Source organism: Brassica oleracea, chromosome C1, assembly GCF_000695525.1.
Source record: "Brassica oleracea var. oleracea cultivar TO1000 chromosome C1, BOL, whole genome shotgun sequence".
Lineage (NCBI taxonomy): Eukaryota > Viridiplantae > Streptophyta > Magnoliopsida > Brassicales > Brassicaceae > Brassica > Brassica oleracea.
Window position 1 is genome coordinate 2,596,586 of NC_027748.1, and position 18,762 is coordinate 2,615,347.

General features: G+C 39.8%; 4 protein-coding genes across 7 annotated transcripts; 2 read left to right on the plus strand and 2 right to left on the minus strand.

The window, feature by feature from the left end:
* Positions 1 to 1,195: 1,195 nt before the first annotated feature.
* LOC106324435 (UDP-glycosyltransferase 73B3-like) lies at positions 1,196 to 3,273 on the plus strand. Its single transcript, XM_013762404.1, has 2 exons — positions 1,196 to 2,786; positions 3,187 to 3,273. Exon 1 carries the CDS (start codon positions 1,334 to 1,336, stop codon positions 2,783 to 2,785), a length of 1,452 nt encoding a protein of 483 aa, XP_013617858.1. The 5' UTR covers positions 1,196 to 1,333; the 3' UTR covers position 2,786; positions 3,187 to 3,273.
* Positions 3,274 to 5,342: 2,069 nt separating this feature from the next.
* On the plus strand, positions 5,343 to 7,165 carry LOC106343871 (UDP-glycosyltransferase 73B3-like). Of its 4 annotated transcripts, none has more exons than XM_013783212.1 (2): positions 5,343 to 6,403; positions 6,685 to 7,165. In XM_013783212.1, exons 1-2 carry the CDS (start codon positions 5,410 to 5,412, stop codon positions 7,134 to 7,136), a joined length of 1,446 nt encoding a protein of 481 aa, XP_013638666.1. In that variant the 5' UTR covers positions 5,343 to 5,409; the 3' UTR covers positions 7,137 to 7,165. The 4 variants fall into 4 exon arrangements, with proteins under 4 accessions (XP_013638666.1, XP_013638674.1, XP_013638683.1 ...); XM_013783220.1 differs by having other exon boundaries at positions 6,691 to 7,165; XM_013783229.1 differs by having other exon boundaries at positions 6,694 to 7,165.
* Positions 7,166 to 7,221: 56 nt separating this feature from the next.
* On the minus strand, positions 7,222 to 9,080 carry LOC106343893 (CBS domain-containing protein CBSX2, chloroplastic). Its single transcript, XM_013783250.1, is given in 9 exon segments — positions 7,222 to 7,462; positions 7,570 to 7,627; positions 7,707 to 7,822; positions 7,944 to 7,999; positions 8,232 to 8,280; positions 8,402 to 8,466; positions 8,563 to 8,650; positions 8,725 to 8,781; positions 8,783 to 9,080. Coding segments are annotated over 9 exon segments (690 nt in total). The 5' UTR covers positions 8,909 to 9,080; the 3' UTR covers positions 7,222 to 7,387.
* Positions 9,081 to 9,562: 482 nt separating this feature from the next.
* Positions 9,563 to 17,954, minus strand: LOC106304266 (polyadenylate-binding protein 2). Its single transcript, XM_013740679.1, has 9 exons — positions 17,441 to 17,954; positions 12,814 to 12,932; positions 11,653 to 12,312; positions 11,279 to 11,356; positions 11,107 to 11,196; positions 10,887 to 11,024; positions 10,268 to 10,429; positions 10,014 to 10,172; positions 9,563 to 9,931 (listed from the first exon to the last, which is right to left on the minus strand). The coding sequence occupies exons 1-9, from the start codon at positions 17,649 to 17,651 to the stop codon at positions 9,713 to 9,715; spliced, it is 1,836 nt and encodes a 611-aa protein (XP_013596133.1). The 5' UTR covers positions 17,652 to 17,954; the 3' UTR covers positions 9,563 to 9,712.
* Between the last annotated feature and the right edge of the window lie 808 nt (positions 17,955 to 18,762).

Sequence of the window (18,762 nt, forward strand, 5' to 3'; positions counted from 1 at the left end):
GTTTTCCCGCCAAAACCGAAAAATTGTGTTTTCCCGCCAAAATCGAGAAATTGTGTTTTCCCGCTAAAACCGAGAAATGGTATTTCACGCCAAAACCAAAAAAATTGCGTTTTCCCGCCAAAACCGAGAAATTGCATTTTTCCGCCAAATTAATGAAATACATTTTTCCATCAAAATTGTGAAATTATGTTTTCCGTCAGAATCGTGAATTTTTTATTTTAACGATAAAACTATTGTTTTGGGTTAAATTGTAAAGTTATGTTTTCTTTTGTTAAACTCATAAAAACATGTTTTAGGAAGCCCATGGACACCCATTGTCCATTTGGTCTTCGCCCAATTGGACCATGTACCAATTGGTCTTTTGTCCAGTTAGACCATCTATTAATTGGACACGTCCATAGCCCGCCCAAAATGAATTGGACTGGGCTAGCCCATGGTCAGCCCACCCAGTTGACACCTCTAATTGAGGTATTGTTTTCAAGCAGTGATCTATGCACTTTAGTATGAAAGGAACAAAGGCAGGGTAGGAGAAGCGCCTCAGCCAGCGGTTTGCCTAATTACCAAATTAGACAAGCTAGTTCGAAACATAATCACCTCTATAAGAAGTAGAGTGGGTGGGAAGCATGAGAAGACAATGGAGATTTGGTTTGGAAGAATCTAAGGAAGTTTAAAGTTTTTTTCTTAAGTTCTTGAGATCTTTTTTTTCTTAAGTTCTTGAGATCTTTTGTATCAAGGTTGCAGTAAACTCTGTACAGAAGTTTTTTTTTTGATTGAAATAAATTTAAAAACATTCAAACAAACAACGTATGTAGACAAGATCTTGGTCTCGCCGACAGAAATAAACCTAGAGTTTGCTTCCAAAAGATCTCTGAAAACTGGTCATAGATTCCGACAACTGTAAACATGTTGACAGAGGAAGTATCAAAGAAACCAAAACAAGTGACGTAGTTGCATACGTCAGAAGTCATTTCCCAAGGTGATCTGATCCCACCAACCTTACGTGTGGACAGTGGAGTTTTACACGTTCTATAATAACAAATAGCATCATGCAAAGTCTCTTAGGCCATCAGTGATGGTTTCAAATTCAAAGAGTTTCTCATAAACTTCTCTCTTACAAAGAGACTTTCAATCAAAATTTGATACTATCTACCACATGTTTGATTCTCAGTGACTAGTCTAAAATTGAGCATAATCAAACTACTTTAAAATATCATTTTAATAATTTAGTGATTATTTAAGAGACTATGATGATGCTCTTACTACCATAAGATTTTCAGAATCTTTAATTTCTCTAATACATTTTCTCAAATTTCTCAACCAAAGCCAAACAAAAATGAGTAGGAATCCTCACCATGAGCTCCATGTTATGTTCTTCCCATACATGGCTTATGGCCACATGATACCAACTCTAGACATGGCTAAGCTTTTCTCCAGCAAAGGAGTCAAATCCACAATCATCACCACTCCTCTCAACTCCAAGATCTTCCAAAAACCCATCGACGTATTCAAGAACCAGAACCCTAGTCTTGAAATCATCGACATCCACATATTCGATTTCCCTTGCGTGCAGCTGGGGTTACCAGAAGGATGCGAGAACGTAGATTTCTTCACCTCAAGCAACAATCCTGGTAGAGAGAACATAGCTTTCAAGTTCTTATCGTCGACAAGGTTTTTCAAAGACCAGCTTGAGAAACTCCTCGAGACAACGAGACCGGACTGTCTTATCGCCGACATGTTCTTCCCATGGGCCACCCAAGTTGCTGAGAAGTGTCACGTGCCAAGACTTGTGTTTCACGGTACTGGCTACTTCTCTTTGTGCGCTAATTATTGCATGAAAGTGCATAAACCACAGAACAAAGTAGCTTCGAGTAGTGAGCCTTTTGTAATCCCTGATCTCCCCGGTGACATAGAGATAACTCGAGAACAGATCATAGACAACGAATCCGAGATGGGAATGTTTCTTCTTGATGTAAGAGAGTCAGAAACGAAGAGCTCAGGTGTTATTGTGAACAGCTTCTACGAGCTTGAACCTGAATACGCTGATTTTTTCAAGAGATTTGTAGCGAAGAGAACGTGGCAAATCGGCCCGCTCTCCGTTACAAACAGAGGATTTGAGGAGAAGGCTGAGAGAGGAAAGAAAGCGAGCGTTGATGAATCTGAATGCCTTAAATGGCTTGACTCCAAGGAAAAAGATTCAGTCATTTACATTTCATTTGGGAGCGTTGCTTGCTTCAAGAACAAGCAACTGGTAGAGATCGCCGCAGGGTTAGAAGCTTGCGGCGCAAGTTTCATCTGGGTTGTGAGGAAAAGCACAAGTGACGACGACAAAGAAGAATGGTTACCAGAAGGGTTTGAAGAGAGGGTCAAAGGGAGAGGGATGATAATAAGAGGATGGGCTCCGCAGGTGCTGATACTTGAGCACCAAGCGACCGGTGGGTTCTTGACTCATTGCGGCTGGAACTCGCTTCTTGAAGGAGTGGCTGCAGAGCTACCGATGGTCACATGGCCTATTGGAGCGGAGCAGTTCTACAACGAGAAACTGGTTACACAAGTACTGAGAACGGGAGTGAGCGTTGGAGCCACAAAGCATGTGAAGAATATGGGAGATGAGATTATTAGCAGAGAGAAAGTAGAGAAGGCTGTGAGAGAGGTTTTGGCTTGGGAAGAGGGGGAGGAGAGGAGGATACGGATAAAGAAACTGGCGGAGATGGCTAAAGCCGCTGTGGCAGAAGGAGGGTCTTCTTTTAACGATCTAAACAACTTCATACATGAGTTCAGTTCGTGATCTGATACGCACGCTGCTGCTCGTCGACCAGTGATCATTCAGTACCAGAGGAGAGGTAGAAAGAAGTGTTGAACCGGGAGGAGCCGTGGTACGAGATACGTTGGTTTGATTGGTCATCTTTATGCTAGAAGCTATAGTACGTGTGGAATAAAGCGAAGAGAGGAGGAAGATCACTCACACGTGTGAGTAACGGTAGCACATGAGCTGTCTTGTGTGACGTGTATGTCCTTTCGTAGCTATAAGTAGTAGGAGAGTAAGGGGTGTGTGTTAGGCATGATTTGGTAGTAACAAGATAGAGAGAGAAAACAACGTCTTGTATTACTTTCCTTGAATCAATAAAAAGAGTGTTTTGTCTTTAGCGTTTGATTCTCGAAACCTTGATACACAAATCGTATCATGATCCCTAGAGTTCTGGTCAAACATCTCATTTAGAAAATAAGATTAAACCTAACGTAGTATACAAGGAATAAAAGTTAATCCATGCATTGTCAGTAAGTTTGTAAATCTAGGCTATTATATCATCGGTTTTTAATCCGTTTTGGTGATTTTTAGGTTCAAAGATTTTTCATTCCCACTATGAATTTGAATTTGTATCCAAAAGCTTTTTTTTTATCTCTAAGAAATTTTAAGATTTAGTATTTTCTAGAGATTTGAGTCCAAGCGACATGTTTGTGTGAGATTTGACTTTTTCTAAGAAGCTGCAAAAACTATGTTAGATGTTAGTCGGTTCTGAATTATATTTGTCAAAATTTCACAATCATTAACAGATCTCATGAAAAATACAGTTTAAGATGAGTGCTTCTTGACAAAAAAAAACGGCAAGAATGGTGAGACATTGCCTTGTTACATTGTTACATGCTTGTGTGATATTTGACTTTTCTTTGCTGGTAATAGAAGTATTAATTAACCATGCATATACATGTTGTATCCAGTTAAAATCTACGTTACTCTATAATTTAATTAACATATAGGCTTTAATGATAATAGACCCAGATGCGGACGGACCTGTGAATTAGGGGGCCTTATTCAAAAATAAAAATTTAATAACTATAGTTTAAACAACATCTTAAAATAATTATGAACAAAACTATAGATAGATTCTAAGGAGAAAAAGCTGAAAGACATTGTCGCAAGTTTCGTCTTTCAATTTTAAAGAGTGTGACCGATGGTTTGATTAGTGTAGACCTGGGGATTTTACCCGAACCGGAACCAATCCGAAAATACAAATTCGAGTCGGAGTCTGGATCTAGGCTAAAATACTTATTGGGTATAATTATTTTGGATCCGCGGGTTTCAGTTCGTGTCCGAATCCTGCTAGAGACCCGGTCGGATACCCAAAATACCCGATACTTCTAGTATATATTGAGTATTTTTGGGTGTTTGGATATATTTTTGGTATCATGGATATTACTTTTAAGTTTTAGATTCAGGTTTTTGGTATAGTTTAAGGTTTCAGGTAAATTTTAGATTTTAAGAAATATAATTTGAGTATTTGAATAATTTTGGGTATTTTTTAGATCTTCGGATCAGATTTCAGGTACAAATTCGGGGGTTTTTGAGTTTTTGGGTATTTTTTCGGGTTTTCGGTATTTTTTGAGTTTTCAGGTGTTTTTCAGATATTCAGATCTAATTCGGGTACTTTGAATCTTAAATACTCGAACCCACACGAACCTGAAATATACCAAAAAATTATGAGTATTTTGCGAGTATATAAATTATAAAACCAAACTTATCCGGATTAGTGTAACAAAAGTTAGAGTAAAATATTTTACTCTCAGTTTCACTCAATTACATCCAATACTCTAGAAAAGGAATCTTTTATTTGTTGTTTCCACTTTTTTTTTTCTACCCTACAAAAGCAAGAGTAAACCGGCGGAAACAAAAAGCAACATATATCTTTCCACTTTATTTTTACTTTAATTTACTCCAATTTAGGCTGTCCACGGACCAGTCATACCCAAAAAGAGATGCCTTTATTTTACTTTTTGTTTTTTTTTTTATAATATTTACGGAGCATCATTTAAATGAACTACCTGAGATCCACATAATATTCTATATGTATGCTGAGTATTAAGTTAAAAAAGAAATGAAATACAAATGGTAGAATAACTTACTCACCAGTGTCACTTGTGAGCGGTAGACAATGACCTACATAATGTTTTCATAAATATCACGTACGTATAAAAAATGGAAGTGGGGGACAATAGAGCGGAGCCCCATACCAATGTTTCATATAACTCGGCTCTGAATAGAGCTTTAATGATTTTCTATGGATTGTGTCAACAAAATTTGCAGCACGATCTCATATTATATATTATATTAGTCAACTAACTACACTCTTAGCTGCATCAAAATTTTATATAACTCTAGATTTTGACATTGATTTTTTTAAGTTAAAATTAGATTTTGGTTCCATAGGCCTTGAAAAACTGACCCAAGACCACAACAAGTGACGTCTGTACTGTAAAGATGTCATATCTACTCGACCAGAGAGTTTCAGTCTGTTATAAATAGAGAGAACTACATTTGAAGCTTCTACAACCATTCAACTCTTTTACAAGCTTCAGAATCTTTCACTTCTCTTGTAAAATTTGCTCGAAAACATCTCATTTTCGTTTCGATTAATGCCAAAAATGAGTAGTGATTCTCATAAACTCCATGTTATGTTCTTCCCTTTCATGGGATATGGCCACATGATCCCAACTCTAGACATGGCTAAGCTTTTCTCCAGCAGAGGAGCCAAATCCACAATCATCACCACACCTCTCAACGCCAAGATCCTCCAAAAACCCATCAACACATTCAAGAGCCTGAACCCAAGCCTCAAAATCGAGATCCTGATCATCGATTTCCCTTGCGTGCAGCTGGGGTTACCAGAAGGATGTGAAAACCCTGATTTTTTCACCTCAAACAACAACAGCGACGAAAGACAAACCATGATGTTAAAATTCTTTGCCTCCATGAGGTTTTTCAAAGACCAGCTTGAGAAGATCCTCGAGACAACGAGACCAAGCTGTCTTATCGCTGACATGTTCTTCCCATGGGCCACAGAAGCTGCTGAGAAGTTCAATGTGCCAAGACTTGTGTTCCACGGCACTGGCTATTTCTCATTATGCTCTGAACATTGCATCAGAAGAATGCATAAACCAAAAAAGAGCTGTGAGCCATTTAAGGTCCCTGACCTCCCTGGGGACATTACGATGACTCAAGGACAGATGAGAGACCTTGACGAAGAAACCGAGATGGGGAAGTTTCTGATCGAGGTTATAGAATCTGAAGTGAAGAGCTCTGGTGTTGTTGTGAATAGCTTCTACGAGCTTGAACCTGAATACGCAGATTTTTACAAGAGTTCTGTAGCGACGAGAGCTTGGCATATTGGTCCGCTCTCGGTTCACAACAGAGGATTTGAGGAGAAGGCTAAGAGAGGAAAGAAAGCGAGCATTGATGAGGTTGAATGTCTCAAATGGCTTAACTCCAAGAAACAAGATTCGGTTATTTACGTTTCATTTGGGAGCGTTGCTTACATCAAGAACGAGCAATTGATAGAGATCGCTGCAGGGTTAGAAGCTTGTGGCGCAAGTTTCATTTGGGTTGTGAGAAAACGTGGTGAAAGCAAAGGTACTGATAGACAAAACACATGCATTGATTGTCTGTTCACAATAGTTTATACCATCGGTTCTAACTGAAACAATTTTTCTTAAACTCCTATTTATACGATTCAAATCGGTTTAGATCATTTTAAATCGGGTTAAACCATTCAAAATTGGTTAAAATCGATTTAAATTAGTCTAAATCCGTTAAATTATTGTTTGTTCACAATAGGTTATACTAAAGTACTAGAGTTGTGTTTGAAAAAATAACAGCCTATGTTCGGTTTCTATGTCTTTATATGAAAACAGGCGAAGAAGAATGGTTACCAGAAGGGTTTGAAGAGAGGGTGAAAGAGAGAGGAATGATAATAAGAGGATGGGCTCCACAGGTGATGATACTTGACCACCAAGCAACCGGTGTTTTCGTGACTCATTGCGGCTGGAACTCGGTTCTTGAAGGAGTGGCTGCAGGGCTTCCGATGGTGACGTGGCCGGTTGGAGCGGAGCAATTCTATAACGAGATATTGGTAACGCAAGTGCTGAAGACGGGAGTTAGCGTGGGAACCAAGAAACATGCGAGTATGGGAGATTTTGTTAGCAGAGAGAGTGTGGAGAAAGCGGTGGGGGAGGTGTTGGTTGGGGAAGAGGCCGAGGAGAGGCGAAGACGGGCAATGAAGCTGGCTGAGATGGCTAAATCCGCCGTGGAAGGAGGGTCTTCTTATAACGACCTAAGCAACTTCATAGAAGAGTTCAGCTCATGATGATATGATCCGGTTAACTCCTGCTTTTGAGTTTGAAACTACTTAAATGTAGCAGATCATTTTTGAGTTGGTTTGATAATATCAATTTTCGTTTGAATTTGAATTTTTTTTATTTTTTATGAAGATGCAAAATCATATGAGAGTAGTTCAAATTCTGTTTGGTCGTCGTGTTTGGTGGTTATAAGAATATTTACTTTTATCAAATGGAATAAACAGATTTGCTACTAGCTATGGCAGATTTAAGGGTTCTGCTATGTTGAGTTCTCGGTTTCCCGCTTGATCTGCAGTGCAGCCCTAACAACGTTTCCCCTTGTCAGGATCCCAATCTTTGTTGCGACCAAACCAAAACAATAAAAATGACCAAAATCAGATCAAAATCAAACTGAAAAATAATAATAAGAAGAGAAGATTGTGTATTTTTAGATTCTCTCACCAGTTTTCCATCTGAATCCACGACTGGTAATCTTCGGAACTTTGTTTCAAGAAGCAACCTGGAGACAACAGATGGTTACAAATCTTTGTAAGAAATGTAGCTTTCAGACCGAACTCATATTCTGCGAGGAGGATAACCTGGCAGCATCTTCTAGATTGGTGGAACCACGGACAACCAGAGGAGAAGGAGTCATAAAATCTCCAACCACTTGTCCATGTGTCTTGCTTATCAGCTTCTGGAGTTCGTTAAACGTCTGGTAACAAAAAAAAAAAAGCCAAGTCAGAAATATCATATAATTTTCAGGAGAGTCGGGGACAAACACACTAGTCCTTGAGATATAAATAACAAACAAAGATGGATAAGTAGAACCGTACCTTCCATGAACTGTCTACGTTAGGAAACATGTTTGTATCATTTTGGCTGCTGCGGCCTATAATTCCATAAGAAAGAGAGGTTAAGTTGTTTCATCAACCGAACTAAGCAAGAAAACTATGTGGCCACAGCATACTAAGATCCACCGTATATATAGTCAAGAACTGAGATCAAACAAACGAATACTAACTGATTAAAATATTAATCGTCTGATGGAATGATACCGAAACCACATACTATGCGGAAAGAAAACCAGCAGAAGACTAGAAAAAGCTTGAATACATTATTACCAGAGATGGAGTCCAGCGCAAGCAAGTCGTAATCAGAAACAACGCCAACCTGCAGGGGGAAATTACAGCAGAGGAGTAAGTAAGATCTCATACAGATCAAGCTTGGTATTCAAAAGCATCCTTACAAAAATAAGCAGAGAAACAGAATGAGAAAAGGAGAAAAGCTATACCAGATTCCAATCATCATCAATTACAGGCAATCCCGTGACTTTCTTCTCAACCAAAAGTTCCAACGCTGTTACAATTTCAAGGAATAAAGACAAATCATAGGGACTACATGTTCGGTAGATATTATTACAAGGAAGATTGTTGTCATGTTTAGCAATATTACCATCATCAACTGATGTTGAGGGCTTAACAACATGCAGATGCTGTCTCCCTGTCATGAAATCACCAACTGTGTAACCCCCGTTTTTAACCTGAAACAAATCTCACACGATCAAACAAGCAAAGTTTCAAACTTTAAAGATGAAAAGGGTGAACATGCACTAACCGGAACAGAGTTATTAACATCAGAAAGAGCTGCGAAGACAGCAGAGGCAGTGATGAGTAACTGGTGAAAAAGTGGAGCGACGACGAGGATTAGAGAGAGGAGGAGGAGGAGGAAGTGAAAATGATGAAGAAGAAGTCGGGTTGAGTAGTGGAAGTCTCGTTATGGGCAGAGTGATGGAACTCATAATCGCTAATATCCTCTGTTTCTCACTGATTCCAATTAAAAAAAACAATTCTTTTTTTGATGATGAAATCTGAGAGAAACAAAAGGTTGAAACTTGAGAGAAAGAGAAGAAGGAGAAAGCGTTTTTGATTGGGTGGTAAAAGTAGACAAGTTGGTCGTGATAGGTGGGGGAACCCACCCTAACTTGAACTCTGTTTTGGCTTTTAACTCCTGTTGGATTTTTATGTCCTGACCGTTGATATCAGAAATAATATCTATAGCAACTTGGACAGAAAGCCCTAAACTACCAAGTACAGACCATGGAAGTAAATCTAGTCACACACTCACACACAATAGTGATCAAATCATGTATTATACTATGTTTTAGTGCTAACTAGATTCTGATCAGCCCTTTTAAGGGTACGTATATTTTTTGTTTTATATTTTTTTGAAAATTTAATTTTACATTTGTATTTTTAGTCATATTTATGTTTTTTATAATATATTTTTTTTAAATGATTAATAATTTGTTTTAATAATTGTATTAAAATAGTTAGACTATGCATATATCAATAGGTCATATTATCGTTTTAATAGAATATATATAATAGAGTACATAGATTGTATCTTTGAGATGATACAAATATCATGCTGGTTGAGCAAAGCAGAGCAGATATTTTTTTTTTTTTTTTTAATTTAAAGAAAGTTTGATAAACCACACAAAAGCAAGTTATCGGGGAATCCATACTCTCCCAAAAGAAAACGGATCAAAGAAAAGAAACAACTGCAATTGTAATTGTATGGGAGAGAGACTGGGTCAAGAAGTTTAAGAGAGGTTCAAGGAAGCGAGCTGCTCGGCTGCACCACCAGCAGCGACGCTCCTCAGAACATCCATAGCCTCTGCAACTTTGTCCTTGAGAGCTTCTGGTGACTCCAAGAGATGGAGCACTTCCGTCTGGTCCATCTCCAACAGCATCCCAGTCACTTTGGCTGCAGAATCTGCTTCAAGCTGCTCCACCAACGGGTACAGATTCTCACCCAGCATCTGCATACACACACACACACACACACATCAGAGTTCGACAAACGCAGAACTCTCTATTGGTCTTTTTTAGAGAATCTCTCACCGTCCTCTGCTGCTCTGGAGACGCATTAGCTAGATTTGAAGCCAAAGCTCCAATAGGCATTGTGATGTTGTTGTTGTTGTTGCCCATGTCATATGGAGCTACATCACCACCACTGCCACGCCCTTGAGAATACCGTAACATTCGACCCCTTGGATGCATCTGATCACCCACACCCAAACAGAAAGAAAGATCATACGATCAAACTATTATATTAAAAGAGAGATGAGCAAGCCAAACAGTTTTTATTAAAGAACCTGGTGCTGCATCATGGGAACTTGGTGCTGGGACTGTTGGATCCCTCCAGGACGCTGCTGCTGCTGTTGTTGCTGAACCATAGGCATGAAGTAATTGGGTACATGGCCCCTACCACCAGGTCTCATTCCAGGAACAAGCTGTTGTTGGTACCCATACCCAGGCTGTGGCATTACACAAACCACATGTTAGTATTATTACCCCAACAGTTTTGAAATAGATTTGGGAAAGACTCAAGTGTGAATAGAGCTAAGAGCAACCCCATTGGCAAGTTTCTCAAATAGGGGTTCTTAAATTTTAACTAGTTTATATCAATATTTTAACATTAATCTAATTATCTAGCTAAAATAAAATATTTTTGATAAATTGAACCAATTAAAAATAGGCAAGTGTTGTCACAGTTTCTCAAGGGTATCTAACAATATCTCCTTTGAGATACTTTTCTTTGTCTGTCTCTTGATTCTCTTAATTTTTCTTTAATTCTATTGTTAAGATACACCCATTGGACGGAGATGCTCTAACTATGGAGCTAAACACAAAGAGGTAATAACCTTATAGTGTGACTTAGAAGCACCTAAACAAGTGAATTACCAATAGACAAATATCTTTGTAAGAGATTACCTGGGGAGGAATCATGTTAGGAGGGGCCTGACCATAGAACATTTGTTGTCCAATACCAGGACCTCCAGGGGGAAACGTTGGCATGCGCGGACCAGCGGATGGAGGCATTGCAACTGGCCTCACTTGAGAAAACTGAGCCTGTCCACATCATGTACACACAAAGTATATGAGTATTTGGTATATCAAAAAGATGAGGTGATGATTCCAAGAGGAAGCAAACCTGTAGTCTGACACTTCTGTCTTCCTTCCTCTGTGCAATAGCAACATAGAGTGGCTTGCCTTCCACCATTTTCCCACTCAACTGTGACATCTGTACAATCATTCCACTTTTAGTAACAATAAAAGTGCCTTCCCTCACATATATACTCAACAAGAGAATATAACTGACTTACAGCTTCTGTTGCTTCTTCAGGAGTTGAGAAAGCAACAAAGCCAGACCCTTTGCTTATTCCACTAGGATCACGCATCACCTGTCATGTTTTAATAAAAAAAATATCTGATTTAGAGAAACAAAAGTAGGCATGTGGGTTCGGGTAAGTGGGATAATTCGGTTTCGGGTTAGTTTGGTTTAACATAAATCTTACCGGATTAATCCGAAATTAAGTTTGGTTTGGTTAGTTCGGTTTTTTTAAATCTTACTGAAGTTTTGGTTATATATTTGGTTTAATTTTGTTAAAATTTCAGATAAGTTCGGTTAATTTTGGTTAGTTCGGTTCAGGTTTTTGGTGTGGTTTGGTGCAGACCAAAAGGAGAAAGGACACCTAACCTTGCAAGATGTCACGGTACCAAAAGGAGAAAACATCTCTTTAAGTTTCTCGTCAGAAACGCTAGAATCCAAATTCTTCACATACAAGTTCGAACTCTGAAACCTCTCCGCAGCTTCCCTCAAACTCTCTTCACGACGCACCCTTAGCTCCGTCTCCCTCTCTGACTTCTTCTGCGCTCTACCAACATACCACTCCTTATCATCAAACATCTTCCCATTCAAAGACTCCACAGCCTTAGCAGCATCATCAGCGTTTTCGAAGTTGACAAAACCAAACCCCTTAGACTTCCCTCCTTCTCCATCTTTCATCACCACAGCACTCGTTATCTCACCATACTCGGCGAAAGCACTCTTCAAGTCATCATCTGTAGTGCTTTCCGCGAGATTCTTCACGTAGACGTTGGTGAACTTAGTTTTGTTTGCGGTGGAGTCTCTTTCTTGTCTCCTAAGGAACGGACCCACGTACACTTGCTTGTCGTTTAGCAGCATGCCGTTGAGTTTCTCAATAGCTTTCTGAGCAGACTCTTCGTCCGCGTATTGCACGAAGCCGTAGCCTTTTGACTGGCCTGAAGCATCCACGGCTACCTTGCATGACACGATGTTCCCGAAGGTTGAAAATGTATCGTGTAGTGCTTTGTGGTCGATGGACTGGTCCAGATTCTGCAAATTTGTAGCCAGGTTTAGCAAGAGAGAAACAAAATAAAACAAACATACAACTAATGGGAAAAAAAAACTATTTCTTTCACAATCAAAGGAATAAAACAAGATTCAATATCTCCCAATGTTCAAGAAATTGCTAGACGGTAACTAGCCGTTTCGTAGAAGAGTAACAAGTTAACAAATTATTGATTTATTTTTTATAGACATTCAATATTTTAGTTTCGAGTTAAAGTATAAAATTAATTTGATGAATTATAAAAATTATATATACGAAAACTAGACAAATTTGTGGATTTGACTAACTTAACAGATTTAGACTAATTTAGATCGATTTAGGCTAATTTAATAGAGAGAATTTAGACTAATTTAGAGTTTTAGATTGATTTAGGCTAATTTATACCAATTTTAACCAATCTAAAACTAAAACTGTTTAAACTTTAAACCCACAAGCATCTTTTATTACATCAGAGGTAAGGACAAAGGACAGAGACAAAGAGTTACCTTGATGAAAATGTTGCCAGCGCCACTTCGGCGAACACTAGGATCACGATGAGAATACATAACCCTTATAGGTTTCCCATAAAGAGGTATGTAATTGAGTTCCTGGATTGCTCTCGCAGCTGCAAACACAGAGCACGACAAAAAAAAAAAGTAAGTAGCATTACACACAAAGGAACACAACATTTTCAATTAAGAAGGCTTAGTTTGTAAAAGTGATCAAAGCTCTGAGAATTGTTGTGTCTTTATTGAAAGGAAACTAAGGCTCATATATAGCCGATTACAAGCAAACGTGAAAACGTGCAAACTGAAAGTTCCTAACAAAGTGGAACAACTAAAAGACTAATTCAAATAACAACTACTAGCTAGAGTATCCCTAAAACTTAGGAACTTATTCAACTAACAAAGACCTATTCGTAACACAGCCTCTCCTAAACTAAAACATCCAGTTCTAGTTTACTCCAGGAACATCACATACTCCCAACATGCCTCGCATCTTCTCGTAAGTGTCCATCTTCAAAGGCTTTGTCAGAATGTCTGCAATCTGCACATGAGTGCTGCAATGAACTAGCTCCACGACTCCATCATTAGTCAGATCCCTAAGAAAATGAAACCTCACGTCAATATGCTTACTTCTCTTGTGCATAACCGGATTCCTTGACAACTTGATGGTAGACATGTTATCGCAATACATCACTGTGCTTTCTTCTTCCCTTTGTGCGATTCCAATGCTCTCCAAGATCCTTCTCAGCCAAACCACTTGACACGCGCAACTTGCGGCTGCCACAAACTCCGCTTCTGTTGTGGATAGAGTGACCACTGGTTGTCTCTTAGAAGACCACGAGATGGCAGCACCACTTAGGAAACATACGTAACCCGTAGTGCTTCTTCTGGTATCCAAGTCTCCCGCATAATCACTGTCTGAATAAGCTTCAAGAACGTTGCCTCCATTCTTCTTATAGTGAACACCGAGATTGATAGTACCTTTAACATACCTGAGAATTCTTTTCACTGCTCCCATGTGAGTTTGAGATGGATTCTCCATGTATCTACTGATCAGGCTGATCGCATACATCAAATCCGGTCTTGAGGCAGCCAAGTACATCAGACATCCCACCATTTGTCTGTATACAACTCCATCTGCTTTCCCACTTCCGTCTTCTTTCACCAGTTTTGTTCCTGGAACAATGGGATTTCTCACCGAGTTGCATTCTTCCAACTTGAACCTCTCCACTCCAAGAAAATATCTCATCAGCCCCAAGTCAGTCATCTCGAATTCACTCTTCATGGCTTCTTTGAACTCTTCAATAACACTTGCTTTGTTTCCTGTAACAATCATATCGTCCACATACAGAGAAACAAGCAGAGTGTTACCTTCATCATCAACCTTGCCGAATAGTGTTGGCTCATAGGGACACTTCTCCAATCCTTTCTCTGTAAAGTAACCTTCAATACGACTGTACCAAGCTCTAGGGGCTTGTTTGAGCCCATACAATGCCTTCTTGAGCTTGTATACTTTAGCTGCTTCCTCTTTCTTCTCATACCCTTGTGGCTGATCAACATAGACTGTCTCGGTTAGTTCTCCATGCAGAAAGGCGCTCTTGACATCAAGTTGATGGATCTTCCAACTCTTTTCGGCAGCCATAGCTAGGATAGCTCTAATGGTATCCCATCTTGCTACTGGAGCAAACACTTCAGTGTAATCTATACCATATTTTTGAGCATAGCCTTTTGCAACTAACCTGGCTTTGCATTTGTCGATCTCTCCATTTTCATTCAACTTTGTCTTGTAAACCCACTTGACTCCAATAGTCTTGAAACCGTGAGGTAGCTCACATAGCTCCCATGTTTCATTGGCTTCAATAGACTCGATCTCACGATTCATAGCTTCTCTCCATTTCTTTTCTCTCACGGCATCTTCAAACAGGACAGGATCAGTTGTCTCGGTGAACATGACCAGATCTTCCAGCTCCTCTTCTCCTTCCGATAGTCCTTCCCCAGTTACATAGTCTGTCATCCATGTTGGAGCGGTTTTTGATCTCCTTTCTTGAGTGACTTCAGAAGCTTCAGCATTGGTGTGACTGCAGTCACCAGTTTCACATCGTGGCATTCTTTCTGGTTCTGCTTCAACAGCAGCTTCTTCATATACTTCAAGCTCATTTGATCCATTCTTTTCCTCCTCTTTCCAATCCCATTCAGCATCTTCTTCAAACAGAACATCTCTGCTAGTTATGATCTTCTTCTCCACTGGATCATACAGCCGGTAGGCTTTGGATTCCTCACTTGTGCCAAACAGGACACACTTCACACTCTTATCATCAAGCTTCTTGCGCTTCTCCTTAGGAATGTGCGCATGAGCAATACATCCAAAGAGCTTGAAGTGTTCTACTGATGGTGATTGATCACTCCAAGCTTCCTCTGGTGTCATACCTTGTACGGCAGAGGTGGGGCTTCTATTCAAGATGTGCACACTCCAGTTTGTTGCTTCTGGCCAGAACCGTTTTGGGACTTTCTTCCCAACCAACACACTGCGAACCATGTTGAGAATGGTCCTATTCTTTCTCTCAGCAACGCCGTTTTGCTGTGGCGTATAAGCTGTGGTGAGTTGTCTCCGAATGCCACTGCTCTCACATAGCTCCTTGAACTCATTTGAATTGTACTCACCACCTCTGTCTGTCCTCAAGCACTGAATCTGCAAGCTGGTTTCTCTTTCTACACGAGCCTTAAACTTCTTAAATGCATCAATAGCCTCAGATTTAACAGAGAGAAACTCAACCCAACATTTTCTCGAGAAATCATCAATGAACGTGATGATATACCTCTTTTGGCTGTTGGACTCAGGAGTGATTGGTCCACACAGATCAGAGTGGATCAGTTGAAGCTTTTGAGAAGCTCTCCAGTTACTCTTCTTGGGAATGACTTCTCTCTGTTGCTTTCCAGTGATGCAGTTGTCACACAGCTTGCTTGGTGCCTTTATCTCAGGTAAGCCACGTACCATGCTCCCAGACTTCAGTGTCTTCAATCCTTTGTAGCTCAGATGACCATATCGACAATGCCACAAGTACGATGTGTCCTCTGTAGCAGTTTTGAAGCATCTGGGTTCTTGAGACATCATCTTGGCCGTGACTACAAACATCTTGTTGGCAGTCATATGAGTTTCCATGATTAACCCTTTGGCTGGATGATAGAGTCGACATGCTCCATCTTGTATAACAAATGAGATCCCCTTCTCTGCTAGCTGTCCAACGCTAATCAGATTGTTCTTCAACTCAGGAATGTAGTACACATTTGTTATAATGTGTGGATCACCTTTGATGAGCATTCTGACATTTCCTCTCCCCATGACATCCATCTTCGAGTTGTTACCAAGCTTAACATGGTGTTTGTACTCCTCATCCAAGTCGCTGAACCATTGCTTTTCTCCACTCATATGATTGCTACATCCAGAATCGAGAAACCACACCTGCTCTTCCTTCTTGGTCTCAGCATACGCCATCAACACCATCTCTTCAGCTTCATCAAACTCAGCATAGTTAGCCCCATTCTCCCAGTTAGGACATTCATACTGATAATGTCCTAGCTTGTGACACTTGTAGCATTCAACCAGAGCCTTATTGGGTGATCCTCTTCCTGATCTCCCTCCTCTGCCTCTGTAGGCTCCTCGGTATCCTCCTCTGCCCCGATTCCACCTTCCTCCTCTCTGTTGATCTCCTTGTTCTTCGGTAACCTTCAGAACATGCTCCTCGTTTTCTTTCTTCTTAAACTTCTGCTCATGCACCAGCAAAGAGCTTTGAAGTTCGTCAATTGAGAGGCTCCGTATGTCTTTGGACTCTTCAATCGCACACACTATGTATGTGAATCGATCTGATAAGGTTCTTAGCACCTTTTCCACCACCTTTGAGTCTGACATCTCTTCCCCAAGGTTTCTCATGTCATTGGCCACCGTCATGACTCTTGAGAAGTACTCGGTTACACTCTCTCCATTCTTCATTTCGAGAATCTCAAATTCTCTACGCATCCTCTGGAGCTGTGCACTCTGCACACGCTCATTCCCTTGGAACTTTGCCTTCATCGAGTCCCATAACTCCTTGGAACTGTTCTTCTGCAAGATCTGCTTTAGGATTGTCTTGTCAATGGCTGCAAACAGATAGTTTTTGACCTTGAGATCCTTGAGCTTCAGCTCCGCCAACTCTGAACGTTGTTGCCCGTTGAGTACTGTCCCTCTTGCTGGTTCTGCGAACCCTTCTTCAATGAGACTCCACCACTCTTTTGATCTCAATAGGTTCTCCATTAGCATAGCCCAATGTTCGTAATCTCCATCAAACTTTGGGATGCTAAGCGTCATCTCTCTCTCTGCAGCCATAGTGTTTTCTCCTTTTTTTTTTTTTTGATTTTGCTCTGATACCAAATGTAAAAGTGATCAAAGCTCTGAGAATTGTTGTGTCTTTATTGAAAGGAAACTAAGGCTCATATATAGCCGATTACAAGCAAACGTGAAAACGTGCAAACTGAAAGTTCCTAACAAAGTGGAACAACTAAAAGACTAATTCAAATAACAACTACTAGCTAGAGTATCCCTAAAACTTAGGAACTTATTCAACTAACAAAGACCTATTCGTAACATAGTTACCATCTGGTGGATTGGTGAAGTTAACGTAACCGTAGCCGAGGGATCTGCGAGTGGCTGAGTCTCTGCAGACTCGAACAGACACCACCTGGCCCATTTGGCTAAAGGCTTCGAAGAGCTGCGAGTCCGTCACGTTGAGATCCAGATCACCGACGTAAAGCGACGTCGTTCCGAACTGAGCTGCCGGGGCCACCGTAGTCTGAACCTGAGCCATTCTCTTTTTTTGGGTTTTTTGGAACTTTTTTTATCTTTTTTTTTTGGGATTTTTGATTTAACTCTTCCCTCCCCTCTCGTTTATTAGACTGAAACCAAATCGAAACGAAGGAACAATGAAACCAAACAAAGCTAAGAGATTTTTTTTTTTAATCTTTTTGTGGGTTTTTTTTTGTGGGGATATATCAGAGGAGAGGGAAGGTGAAAAAGGTAGGAGCTTGCCGGCGGCGAAGCCTGCGACGGCGGATTGAGATAAAAGCTGTGGGCGAGAGATTCTAGGCGAAATGAGTTGCGAAAGATGTAAGAGAAAGCATTAGGATATAAACCTAGTAGAGATGAGTTTTAGGAAGATCTCAGCCGTTGGATTGAGTCTGAAGTAAAACGTAAGAGTTAAGATTGAGTTTGACTTTTGAGAGTTCGTTGGTGATAAGGTCGGGAAAAGTCAGACTTACGCGTGCGTGTGTCACACTCACACCTTCGCATATTAGCTTAGCTGTTAAATTATGATTATTGACCAAGTTTATGTAGTTAGAATAGTATCACAGTTGATACATTCGATTGTGTGTTGGTACACGCATATTTATAGTTTATTAACACTACGATATGTCATTTGTATTTTACATATTTCCTTTGATTTAACATTGTTCTAAATGCTCATTCGTAACATATCTTTCTAGCAAATTCTTATTCGAAGATGTAATAGTTGTGTGTACAAAACTTATTTAGTGTTACTTATTAGATGCAAGTCATGGCCAGCATTCGCTGATATGTAGAAAGTATCTTAATTCGACTAGCAATATGATAAGATTTGACTCGTCAAAACTATATTCAATCAGATATACGACATGGTGTGTTCCAAATCCAATGGAACTGCGACAGAACATATTTTTATATTGGCCTTATCTTTCATAAGCTAATGCATAATCTGAAGAAAAAAATCTAATTTATATTTTCTTAGAGATACTTGAGAAATTTAACAGTTATCTGATTGTTACAAGATTTATTATGACTCAACGGCAACTTGACATATCATTACACGGATTATTGTCCTTTTCTTTTGTGTCGTTGGATCTCTCGCTTTTCATTCAGAACTACTGCTCTATGTCATGTTT